The sequence below is a fragment of the Myiozetetes cayanensis genome, unplaced genomic scaffold, assembly GCF_022539395.1.
Source record: "Myiozetetes cayanensis isolate MyiCay16 unplaced genomic scaffold, myiCay2020 scf13, whole genome shotgun sequence".
Taxonomy (NCBI): Eukaryota; Metazoa; Chordata; class Aves; order Passeriformes; family Tyrannidae; genus Myiozetetes; species Myiozetetes cayanensis.
In genome coordinates this window covers 7,759,999-7,773,338 of record NW_026086937.1, presented here as the reverse complement: position 1 = coordinate 7,773,338, position 13,340 = coordinate 7,759,999, and the positions used below count along the sequence as shown (strand labels likewise).

At 39.0% G+C, this 13,340-nt stretch overlaps 1 protein-coding gene across 2 annotated transcripts in view; it reads right to left on the bottom strand.

Moving 5' to 3' along the window:
* Positions 1-3,302: 3,302 nt before the first annotated feature.
* Positions 3,303-13,340, bottom strand: part of LOC126636261 (glypican-5-like) — a 340,020-nt gene continuing 329,982 nt past the window's right edge. For both annotated transcript variants that reach the window (XM_050308265.1, XM_050308264.1), the window contains one exon: positions 3,303-13,269. In XM_050308265.1, the coding sequence (XP_050164222.1) occupies positions 13,073-13,269 (197 nt within the window). In that variant the 3' untranslated portion in view covers positions 3,303-13,072. The remainder of the gene's footprint in view (positions 13,270-13,340) is intronic.

Here is a 13,340-nt window from a genome sequence, read left to right as displayed (position 1 = left end):
ACCCTGTTTAAAAGCCTGGATGAAGACTGTTACCAAAAATTGGTGGTGCTCTCCCTCCTGACTGATTTGGTTCATTTCTAGACCTCCCTTAAGGAAAGGGAAAAAAAAAAGGTAGAACAGATACCAGATTCAAAGACAGGTGCTAAATACTGATAAGAGACAGAAAGGAAACTTCTCTTGGAAGAGAACTGAAAAAGAGATCTAGAGTGATTATTTTAATGACAGGCTATTATAAAGATATAACGATTAGTAAATAGCATGCAAAAGTTCAATGAATATCTGTTTTTCTAACTAGGAATATGAAAGAAAAAAATACATTCTGGAAGACACCTTGGATCTAGGAGCATGAAGGTGGACAGTTCAAGATGATGAATAGAAATGAAAATGTCTACAGAGCAAAAAAGGGTATCAAAAGCAGGCTGGGGTTTGGTGAGGGTTCAGGAAAAATTGTGAGATCTGAATGTGCACTGCATGGGGTGGAACAAGGATGTATATTTATTTGGGGACCGCAGATCCACTGTCACAGCAAATTCAGAGTATAAAGTTAAATCCCAAAGGTAGATGAAATATACTTCATGCATGACTGACTCCATTAGTCTCCTTACGGGCTTGCAGGTTATTTATACTTTCTACATACCCTTTGTCTTTTCCATTTGCTTTTCTGGGATATTTTAGACTGAGATGTGCCACCAATCCACTCAGGAATTGTAATGCTTAACTCTAACTCTTCTCTCATGGGACTCTTTGAGTAATGCTTTTTCTTTTCTTTTAGCTCTTAATTTTTTTTTCATCTCTTTAATTATGATTCCTTCCATTTACTGATTTGCCTTCTTTTGAAACTTTATGCCTATTGATTTTTGAAGGTAACTACCTAAGATATGTACTCATTTCCATGTAACATGAAGTCATTTGGGAGTTCACAAAAGAACATCTGCCCAAATAATGAGGACTGACAGTTCACTGACCTTTGCTCATATGACAACACAAAGTAGTCTTATACTATCATTAATGTGAAGCACCTTAAATCAATTACTAAATCACTGCCTTGCTTTGTTCTCGCTAAATGATGAATTAAATCTTCTTATATCTAACCTAGAGTCTGTAACTCAGCCACTTTTCTGCAGCCTCATGTCCCAGTCTGGCTCCCTGGAAATGCTGACAGAAATATTCTGCCTTTATTTTTCCCTAGAGCAAGTCCCAGATATGTTGGGAGTACAAGCTTAGGTATCCACAGGTGAGTGTCCACTGTAGCTGGCCAGTATGAAATGTTCCACAGTGGATTCCTCTTTTGGCTGTGTAAATTGTGGCCAAAAGTGATTTCTGGGTCCTTTTTCAGGAGAACGAAACATACCACAGAGAGCACTACTGTTTCTTGTCTTACCCTCTCTGAGAACCCACAGCCCTCTGCTGTCCCAGGAGCAAGAGCTGTGCCCAGAAATGAACACCAGGGAATGCCAAGCCATGGGAAGCTCAGGTGTGTCTCTTTCACTGGAGAGAGATTCCTGCTTTTTTAGTGGCAAGGAAATACATTTTTCCCTTTTTGAAACTGCTGGATGAACCAGCTTTTCTCATAAAACCTTTAAGGACCTGAAGAAACTTGCAGGTGCTCACAGGTGTTTCTGCACAGCTAGTAGTCTATATATGGAAAGAGATTGCACTGAAAGACTCCTGCTGATCTGTCTGTCCATCTGCAAGACAAACTTAATTTCTGAGGCAGAGCAGAGTACTAAGAGGGCTGGAGAGAGCTCCTGGCTGATGGCATGGAAAAAAGGTAAAGGGAGAATGGCCCTACAGGTGTGCCCTGCATCATTCTGGGGCCACCTTTTACTCCAGTATTGGTAAAATAGTTTGGGGGAATCTCAGTTTTGGACATAGCTGCTTACTGGGACAAAGCAGGTGGCACTGACAGCTGGATTTTTCAGCCAATACAGGTTTGAATCTTGCTACTGTTCCATGTGCTGCCATGTCTTTCTGCAAGGATGAAACACATTCCTGGGTTCTGTTTTGCCCAAGAATGAGTAATCAGGAGCTAGCAGGGAGCATCAAACAGGAGGAATCATATTCCTATTAGCTCATGTGCAAATATCAGTCCTGTGCTTTCGACTGTCTGTTCAGACAAAACAAGCTGCTGCTCTTACGTACTTGCACATTTGTGGGTAGGAACATCATCTTGTGAGTAACATCAGAAAGTCACTATTTACCAGTGTATTTACCTCTAAGTATTCCTGTTCTCCCTGTAAGAAAAGGTCAGGGTAGTTACCACTGTGTAGTGAGTTAGCACATGCTGACATTCTTAATTTGTGTTGATTTTTTTCTTGTCGCCCATGGGAAATATAACTACTTCTTTGCAAGAAAAAAAAAAATTAGGGCTCTGGGAGGTTAATGAACTTGTTTGTTCACACTGTTCTAATAGATCACATGCCAGAGTAGGAGCCAAAAACACAAGTTCTGATCGTGGTTCTGACACACACCTGCAATGTAAAGAGTACTGTTCCCTGAGGTTCATTTTCCCAGACAGACAATGAACTATAGGTCTCTTCATCTGAGGTTAATTGGAGTCTCTGCACCTTTCCTTAAATTAAAGAAATGCCCGAAGGAAATTGATGCACTACATGTGTCTCAAGAATTTTACATCCAATTTAAGGTGGGACTGAGAAAGGAAAGACAAGTGCTAAGTGGTGACCTCATCAGAGAAACAGAGCAGTGCATACCAGGGGTGTGTGTGTACCATGGATGCCTTCCAGGGCAAAGAAGAACCACTTCCACTCTTAGCAGTTTCTAATTCCTGAAGGATCTGAGAAAATCCACATTTTAGAACCAGTAGGACTAGGATACTTTCTAGTTCTGCAGACCAAGTTACTCAGTAATGAATACTGATTTTGCAGCCAGAAAAGTCTGCTCAGAGGGCCAGCACAATAACAGTTTGTGCAATAGGGTAAGAGAGCCAAAATCTTGGAGTAAATACTGAGTAACCACTGTGAGTGAATAGGGCTCACACATCTGGTGTAATCTCCTCCTGCTTGCTCTGTCAAATTCCATCCATATGTTGTTTTCTTGAAAACATGCAAGATGGGAGAGTAGTAATTTGTGGTTGTAGGACATAATCCTGTAGGTGTAGGACATGGGTTTCTGTTGCTTTTGGAATTCCTTGTTTCTTCTAAAGTTAACTCTGAGCCTCCTTGGCCTTAATAAATGCAAATAAAACCTGTTTTTTTTATACAAGCAGGAGTATTTTCAGTTTGCTCTTTTAGGATGCATATAGTTTATGTTGGGTTCTGGAGTCAATAATGACTTCACAGGCGTTCTTACCAAAAAAAGACAGTTTATTTTCAGATGTAAAGCTGAAGTGTAGGAAGACTTCCCACACTTAAGTCACAGTGCCTCTCTCAGTATCATAAGGCAAGACATCATTCTGGTAAGTCAGTTGTATTTGGAGCTGCACCATATTGGAATCCCTGGGAGAAGCCAGGCTAAATCCACTTGTTTTTACTCAGGGTTTGGGTATGACGAATTCTAGATGTGTTTCAGAGCCAAACTGCTTATAACCAAAACCAACCAAACACCACCACCACCAAAAACCAAATGGGAAAGATTTAGATTTCTGATGGGAGTACCATCAAATGGATCCTATACAGTTGCAAACACTCGTGTCATTAGGATGCAGAAGGGCTGGTTACTCAATACAATTGAAGATCTTCAGTCAAAGATACGAAGTCCAGCTGTTAAAGAAGGTCCTTGGGGTATCTCATCAGATCTGATGTATTCTGGGTATTTTTGGAAAATACATACTGGATCAGGTGAGAGGCAAAGCCTTTAAATAACCCTACAAATCCAAAGTGTCAAAGAAGCAATTTTAAAACATCTTTGGGAGAAGAAACAACATCCTTTGAAGTGGAGGCAGGTTGGATTTCAGAATGAAGCAGCTTCGCAGATTTAGACACCTGCTTAATTAGAGGATGAATGTGAAATCCTTAAACTTAAAAGGCTTTTATGAGGCAGCACTTCAGAGAACAAGCATTACTTTAGCAGTGACAGAGAAGAGCTGTTGGCTATTATCTTTGGAGGTGGGTCAAAAACGAATATATTAGCAAAAAGTACTCTCCAAAGATGGTGAAATGAGCTGTATGCAATTCCCAGATCTCAAATAGGAAGCATTTTGAAAAAAATCAAAGCAAGTTTTGGAATCATGATGGTTTTAGGAGGCAACACTCAAACCATCATGCCAACAGAAAACAAAATGAGTTCAGAAAAAAAGAAGGTAGGTAGACAGCAGGTACAGAGTCATGTAAACACAATAAAGGAACAATTTGTTCATGATACTATTGTGGTTCAGTGGTCTGTCCTATAATTTTCATTCAACCCATTCAGGAATACTGTAAGAGCTGCTCCTAAATGCTACCAAAACAAGAAATAAAAGAGATAAACTAGTAAATGTATTTGTCACCAACTTCTAAGCAGGAAAAAAACAGCTGTTTTGACAGAGCAGTGAAGAGAAGCTCACGAAAATTAGCTTCAAGAAATGCTTGTAAGAGCAAAGGTCTCTCCTGAGTCACTTTAGATACAGGCACAACTACAATAATCAGCATCTGCCAAAACAATAGCAGATTTTGTTTTTTCCCCCTCAAAAGAAGAAAAACCACGAAGTTCTAATTAGCAAGTGATGAGAACACTAAGCTAACAGCAGGGAGTTTGCTTTTTCTAGTACACTGGCCTGTGAGGAGACAGAGGAGTAACGTGCTCCTCATCAAAATCAAGGGAAAGGCTTTTAACACGGCACAGTTATTGCAAGACCTCAGTCAATGGAGAACTTGAATCTGATTGTTTATGTAGGAATGGAAGTCTGATGAAAAACTCCTACCTGCTGAGGGCGGTGTGCTGGCCTTTACCCAGGACACTGCTACAAGTACTGCATCTTTTCAGTGACATTAAGAGCTCCTAGGGGAACAGATAGGCATCTTTACATCTCACTGTGCTTATTCCAAGAAAGAAAAGGAGAGCAAGAAAGTAGTTACGTGCTGAAGAAACAGACCTTTTTTTTTTTTTTTTGACAGACTATGACCAAAAAATATTATGAGTTCCTCTGCAGTTCTCAAAGTCTACACCCTTTATTCAAAGCATCATCTGAACAGATTAAGATTTTATAAGCTTTGTAACTTACATCACAGATGATGGAAAACATTCAGAAAAAAAAGAAAATATCTAACAGATGACAACAATCAATTTCCTGTTGTGGATTACTCGTTTTTATTCCCCATCACAGTTCACTGTCTTTTACAAAACAGGCTGTTTAGCTTTTCAGTGTAGCCTTGTTCTTCTAAGACATTGTTTTCAGACTGTTGTTTGTTTTTTTTTTAAATCGCCTTTATCGTATCCAATGCTGAAAACAAACTAAAGAAAATTGACAAATTTATTCAATAAAAATATAAGCAGATATACTGCAAATAAAGCACTTGCTTGGGAAATAGAAATATGTGTTAGAACCTGAATACAGCTTAGGGCAAAACCAATCTATTTTGCAACTTAAAATACCCAAGATGCAACTAATGTAAGATACAAATGGAGTGGCCTATTATTTCCTGTAAAATAAAATGAACTAAAACAGACTATGAGGCCATAAACTAGTTATTTTAAAAGCTAAATGGCAAAGCAGATATTTTACTAGAATTTCTATCCCAGTGCACTGTAAACATTCATACTGTATTTGTTCTGATGCCAAAGTACAGTAAGAGGTTGTTTTATGCAAGGTTTAGTATACTACCTTCCATTTTTATTTTCTAATATGGCTCCATATTAGAGGGATCCAATAAACACTTTCTGTAGTTGTTGCTCCATTAGGCTGATCCCATATGCAATTGCAGTGTTTTGGGAGTAGGTTTTCAACCCTGTTGTTCACACCTAATGCAAGAGCTCAAATATGTGAATTAAATGCACCTTCTCATTTTTCAGTGTGACCCCCACCCATTGTCTTCCTACTTTCTTTACTGCTTTGGGCACTTGTCCACAACTCTTGCCTAGAAACGATTTGTCATCTGTGAACTACAAACCGTAGCTTTTCTCAAGTCCCCAAAAAGAGCAGACATGCTCTTTCATGACAAGCAGGCAAAACTCTGACACAGGCACCAAAACCAACCCCTCTGAGGGGCACCTGTGTCTTTGTGAGGCCCAATATCCCTCTCTGGTTTCCTTCCACGTTGGATACTTAGCATAATATAAATTACTGTTTGTGTCTGCTTAGGAGCAAATGTCATTTCTTCTCTGTAGAATATCAGGCTACAGTAACTCACAAATTGTCCTTTTGCTCATCTGGAAACTCACCAGTAATTTTACTTGAAAATGAACCCCAAGATACACAGGCTCAGCTGGAGCAGGACACAGCTGCTTGGCTTCTCTGCTCTGTAAGTTCCTCTGAAAACATCACAGCCACAATCAGTCATTTCCACTGAGCCTCTGTTAGTTTCTGAGGCCAGTTTAAGACCTGGATTACTGTATTTTATCTTGAAACAGAAAAATCAAACTTGATCTGCCTCAAGGCCTGATCTGTATCAGCAAACCTCCTCTAAGAAAGGATTTCTACCCCAGGAGATCATCACAGAATGAACATCTCCTTGCAGTCCCTGCTACAAGGTGTGGAACCAGCTGCTTCTGGATAAGGGCCCTGCTGTGCCCCGGGAAAGGGAAAATGCCAGAAGATTTAGGGCATCCCATGTGTTACAGGTTTGCTTTTCGGGTGTGCCAACACCATCTGATCAGGGGCTGGGGCAACGTAAAGCTGTTATGAAAATTTTGTAATCGCTGCAGATATACTTGATTTTGTGCACCTGCAAAAAGATGGGCAGAAATTCTCATTCTTGGGCTAGATAATAGGTTGTGATAAATGTTCCTCGCTGGGCTGAAAACAAAGGAGCTGCACTGATTCACAGGAGCTGAGGGCCTGCTGCAACATTTCATACCCTCAGAAAAGTCTCCTGTTTTGATTTCCCAATTCAGTGTTTGTGAAGGTTGTAAATATTTTATATTAGCATTATTGAGAGTTTTTTTCAGATCCCCTTTTTAGAAAGATCATATCATCTCCCTCAATATTCTGTGCATTTAAATAGAAAATTACCATTTACCTAGGAGCTCACAGATTTACTTACAGAGATTTACAAATGGAAGCAATCTGGTTTAATTTCCACAAGTTTAACACAGCATCCTCAACACTGCAGCACAGCAATGCTTTTGATAACCTCTGATTAGTAAAACTGTATATGCATATATAGAAATGTGAAAGTTACACTAACATCTATATTCTTGAAGCCTCATTGCTTTCCTTTCTCATTACTGAATAAAACAGGCTACAAATCTGGGATATTGTACTTAATTATGGAAAAGAGGTATCAGACTACTTCCATTTCAACTGCATTAAAAATGTCAGTAACTATTCTGGGTGCAATAGCCTAAAAGCCTAGCTTGGCTCATAAACCCAGATGATGTCTGAAAACACGCTCTGGCATTCCCCTGAAAAGGAATTTTTACAACTGTGTATTTGCAAGGAGTTCACAAAACTAGCAATGCATTTATTTTTCAGATGAAATGTCCACAGCCTGTAGAATAATTCAAACAGGTGCTAATTAGGTGTACAGAAAGGCCACTGAGAATAATTTATATGTCCCCCTGCAACAGAAAAAAACCCTGAATAAATGTTAATTGCTTATATTATGCAACGAATTATTTTTAAGATGGCACTAAATTAACTGCAAATATAATTACAAAGTACTGGGTAATTTACTAAAGATTAATTGAAATGATTAAGTGCAAACAGCATAATTTGGCAAGGTAGTATTTATATTTTCTGCCCAGAAAAAAAAAAGACCAATGTGGTTGTTAGTGGCTATTTAATGAAGTACTTCATGCACGTCATGAAAGCATCAGTGGCCTCTCTTTGATGTGCCCTTCTCTCAAAGGGGTATTACTTGATTTCCATGGGGGGAAATGACTGTAGTGTTGATAATAACAATTATCAATTTTTAAATCCAGGATCCTTTTCTGAGTTTATTCTCTATTTATTACAGTCTCTTGGCCAGTATTTATTTTTTGGTGGCTTAATATTTAATATAATTCAATTGTAGTTATTTAGAGAGTGACAGTGGAAACAAGAAGATAATTCAGTATTGGACATAATTCTAGACGTCTGAGGAAATGGGAAGAAGACCTTGTGTTCTTTTTGACTGGCACGTGTCTGAGTAATAATGACACTGACTGTAAGATGTTTCAGTTTTCATTAACACACATGCCATGTGTCATTGCAAGAAGCACTGAGAGCAGTGAAATGCTATAAAATGAAAATAAATGCCAGTTGTAACACCAAGCACTTACGGTGCTGTGATGCTCAATGGGCAAGATAGAGAATGTGTCCTATTTCTACAGAGCTGAATCTACCCATGTCCAGAGACATGGGGAAAACATATCTGTCAATTAATTCCCACTTGAAAAAAAAAAATAAGGATCAACTACTTATTGATTTTCAGTAAGAGGCTGAAATCCTACTGACACCACATGAGTCAGGAAATTTCAACTCTAATTTCAGCTTAAACCTCAAACTTTGTTTAATGTGAAGAGTCCAGTTCAGGAACACAGAAACTTTCTGGATTTTTGTCCTACTCAGTATCTGACTTCAGTGTGTGTTTCAGCCCCTCTCACTTGAACTCACCTTGCTTAAAACTAATAGTATGCAACACTGAATAAGAACAGCTCAGCAAAGCTGGGCAAAAATGTTCAACTAACATTAAAATCAAGTCTGTGCACAACATCCATCAGGACAATATTGAGAAGACTCATACAGGATTAGAAAGTCAAATTTAAAGTTATGATACACATTGCAGTCTTGGTATCAAAAGGAAATAAGGATACATTAAATACAGATCTGAGATCAGAGCGATGTAAATCTCCCAGGCAGATTCCCATACACAGAGCCTCTGAAGTCAACGCAGCTGGACAGCATTACTTGCAGTGCCCTTATCAAGCTCTGACAGACATTCGTACCTCAAAAGGTTCATCACTGCGAGATCAGAATCACAGTTCCTCCTGCAATGACAAAGTACCTGATGTGTCAGAAGACAGGGCACAGCACTGGCAATGTGCAAGCCAGAAAGAACTGCGAGGTTGAAAATGAGAGGCCGGACTGTGTAAAGCATCTAAATTGCAAAAACCAGTCCAATTCCAAGCAGGTGACTGTTTGAAGATGCCTGAAAGTGCAGTCTCTACATTCTGTGCTGCCCTTTGCCTGGTCAGCCTCCATCAGCTGATTTGGAGAGATGTAAAAGCCACTTGAAATCAGCTGAGAACCCCTTTCTCAGGGCCTCTGAGAAGGCAGCTGGACATGGTCACACACTGGCCCTTGGAGCCACCCACATCTGAGCACCCACGTTCACTCTTCCCTCACACCTCTACAGCCAGGAAGGGGAATAGTGACACATGGACCTCCTGAACCTCTCACAGGAACCTGGGGTAACACAGAGTCCCAGGAGCAGTGAAACACTAAGAACTGGACACTACAGCAGTTTGGTCTGATCTGGTAAGAAGCCTCCATCACTATCAACAGAAAATTGCAGATTGATTTTACTCACAAATGTATGACAGCAGTTATCTTCCAATGCTGGCATTCACAAATGAGGGCACAGCAAAATATTAAAAGAAAACAATAGCAAAACAATAAACAATCGAAAAGCAGTGGCTAAATACAACTTGTAACTGTTAGACAAAACTACAGCAATGCTCTTAAACTGGTACTTTCTTTTACACTGGGATTACACAGACAAGTTGAAAAGTATTTTGAATTTAGACCTTTGTAACTGCTTCATAATTACAGTGTCCTGGATAATGAAATAAGATACTGTAAAACAGGTATCTTATTCATCTGAAAAGAAATATGTCCTTTATCTGACAGACAGTTGGGTTTGCCTTTGCTGGTATAGATGTCTTGTTTGATGGAAAACATTTGTTTTTAAATATATAAATGCAACTGATCCTGAGGAAAAAAGAAATCATAAACCATTAGTAGAAATACACTGCACTGCCCTTAAAAACGGCACCATTTTTGATACACATTATAAACATATTTCATGCTGGTTTGACCAGTACTCTTCTTAGAGTGTAAAAGTGTATTAGTGTAAAATGTACTGATTGATGTGGAGTTCTCTTTCCTCATTCTGCAACAATTTGCGTCTATTAAAATATTGGTTGAATCCAATGAAATGAGTTGATTCTGTCTCATCCCAAGGTTTGAACTTGTTCTGTTTTGTTACAGAAACTTTAAAAGGGCTGTCTTGTTTAGCTTGGAGAGGTGACTGCTACATCATACAAATATTTGCCAGCCAACCTCCAAATTCAAATGATTTTTCAGAGGTTTCGGGTTAGCAAGATTATGACATTTAGCAGCAACAAATAAACCCTGGGTGAGTTATTCCATCCATGCCTCCTGCAGCTCCCTCTGCTGCAGCTGAACACGAGTGGGATCACCACTCAAAATCCTTCACAGAACACATCTCAGAAAAACACTGAAGTCTGGATATTCAAGTTCCCTCTCTACAGGTGAGAAAAACTGAAAACTCTAAGCTGAAATGTGGCAGGATCAGAGCCCAGCCCTGAAAGCTCTACCCACAGGAATCCTGACAGTGTGCAAAAGTGGCTGCACGTGCCTGAATGGTGACTGAGCATCTCAAGTGTGAGAACACTAAATTAGGAGTCAGGCTCATGAGCACCAGACATGAATTGCTCCTGTGAAGCACAGTGGTTGGTGTTACCCCAGCAGCAGGCAGTGTCAGCACCTGAAGTTCATCTCTGTCCCACAAAAGCCATCACAGCACACTCTTTAGGACTACAAGGCATTACAGAGTCCTGTCACTGTACAAATGACACAACTTGCACATCTCCTCAGGTACAACAGCACTTTTCCAAAGGGTCCTGAAAACATTAAAAACCCATTTTTAATTATGATTCCACGGACTGGTGCAGCTCACAAACCCTGGAAAACACAGGACAGCCATTTCAGTACTTTTGGAAAAACTGATTTTCACTGATCTGACTGGGAAGCCCTGATTAGAGATAGTAACATCCTTACCATGTTGAAAAATCAGAATTAAAATACAAACCACTTCAAGTTAATGTAAGTACCTTTTCCATTTTATCTCCTTGTTTCAACATTAAAATTCAATTATCTTTTAGAGAACTTAGCTGCTGCCACTTCAGAGACACTGCCTTTGCAGCTGTGTGTTCATGGTTCTGATCACATCTTTGTGTCTGCAAATTACAAATTTGCCCAAATTACAAATGAGACTCAAGCCCCACCTTTGCAAACATAACCTGTTCACTAATACTGTTTGAAAACAAAGTGTAGTGAGCCTTTGTTCACTTACTGTACACTTATTCTGAATTCTTGCCACTCTGCAATGACATCCAGCAGCAGCACTGGCACATGGCACCTTCTTTAAGTCAGGCTTTTATCATCAAAGTTGTCAATAAAAAGCCTGAAGCTGGTTAGTAAGATACAGGGTTCTTCTTTTGAGTAATGTCAGTGACTGTGGAACTCCAAGTACCAAAGAGATGTTTTAAAAAAAAAAAAAAAGGCAGGTGTTTTACATCAAATCTTACAAAACTGTACATAATAATAGTCTACAACATGAAAATGGTCATTAAACTGTTGTAATAGTTATGAAATGTAGTAAAAGTAACAATTCTAATGTTTCATGTATTTATCATATTAATCACTGTATTCAACAGCTGTGTTTGTATACATATATTCAATGGCACTGTAAACAGTTGTTGGAAAACACATATTAACTCTTAACCCATTAGAAGTTATTATAGTACTTTTTCATCCAAAAACTTTAAACACATCAATGTATTGATTAAAAAAAAAAAAGCCTTGTAATATAATGCACATTTGACATTTTCTAGGGTAGCAATCAAGATGAGGCAAAACAGAGAATGTTCTAGGTTTCAGAATGTTTTACATTTACACCTAACGTGATACAAAATTTTAAACATTAAATGTAATTAAATAATACACAGTTTATGAAACAGTTGATTTCAGAGACCCATAATGCACAAAATCTAGTTAGAGTCTAATAGGAGTTCCCAATAATTTATATCTCTGGGACCTGTAAGGAAAACTTCAGTTGGTATGTAACATCATATGGGCAAAGTAAGTTTGAACTGAATTATCTTTTTTCTCTGTACAGAGCTGCATTCAAGTGGATAAAACATCATTAAGTTTATTTATATTTCCCTTTGCTGGACATTCATCCAATAAGTCTGGAGCATATGCTTAAGCACTCGTTAATGACATTTTGTGGGGCAGGGAAACTCCCTATCTATATCCCTCAGTAAACAAAGTGGTTCTATTTTTTCCATAATTAAGGCAACTATACTGATATATTAGACACACCATATGCTTTTATGTTGCTTCCTACAATCTAAACAGTAAGAGTGGAAAGAAGTTTCAAACATGCTTTGAAACTCTTGACCACTCAGGAATTTCATCAAGCTGGTGGAGAGAGTACTTCACCCGCTCTAGTGGGAGATGTTCCTGCTCACAGCAGGGGTAGGACCAGATGACCTTTAAGGTCCATTCCAACCCCTTAACATTCTATGGACTGCAGACCCAGCTTGTTAGCTGTTCACTTAAAATATAAAGTATGGATTGGCTTAAATTTAAAGACTGACCATTCATATAACTTATCAGAAAAATTAAACAAACAAAACCAGCCAGTCAGATTCTAGCAAATGAAATCGATAAAAACAGTAACACACCCATACACAACTTCCGTCTTTTCCATTATTTCTACCCTGTAACTTAAGCTACTCAGACCCTTATCATCCCCTCTGTATCTTGGGTGGGCTTTGCCAAAGGCTATCTCCAGATATTCTAAGTGATGACACTTGGTATCTGCCAACTCCAGCATAGCATTTCATATTTATTCTAACATACCACATAAACTAGAGAGCCATTTAGTTTTGTTTGCTGTTGGGTAAGGCTGCAGGTATAAATGACAGTGAACAGAAGCAGTAGCACAGTGGCTGCAAGGCAGCACAGCTACAGCAGACAATGCCACAGAACTGCTGCTAAAACAACAAGGGAGGGGCTCAGGGCTGGGCTGCTCCCACTTCCAGTTACACTGTGTTTGGAGGATGACTTGACAGTGCTTCTGGTGGTTGTGGTGTCCATCTTTTTCACAGTTGGTTTTGGTTCATTTCTGTTCTCTGGATGGGTTTTCTTGTCCTTGAGTATATCTGAAAACATGAAAGTAAATGTAAGATTAATCACACATCTTTTTAACAGCGGCTTTAAGTTCTGTCTGTTG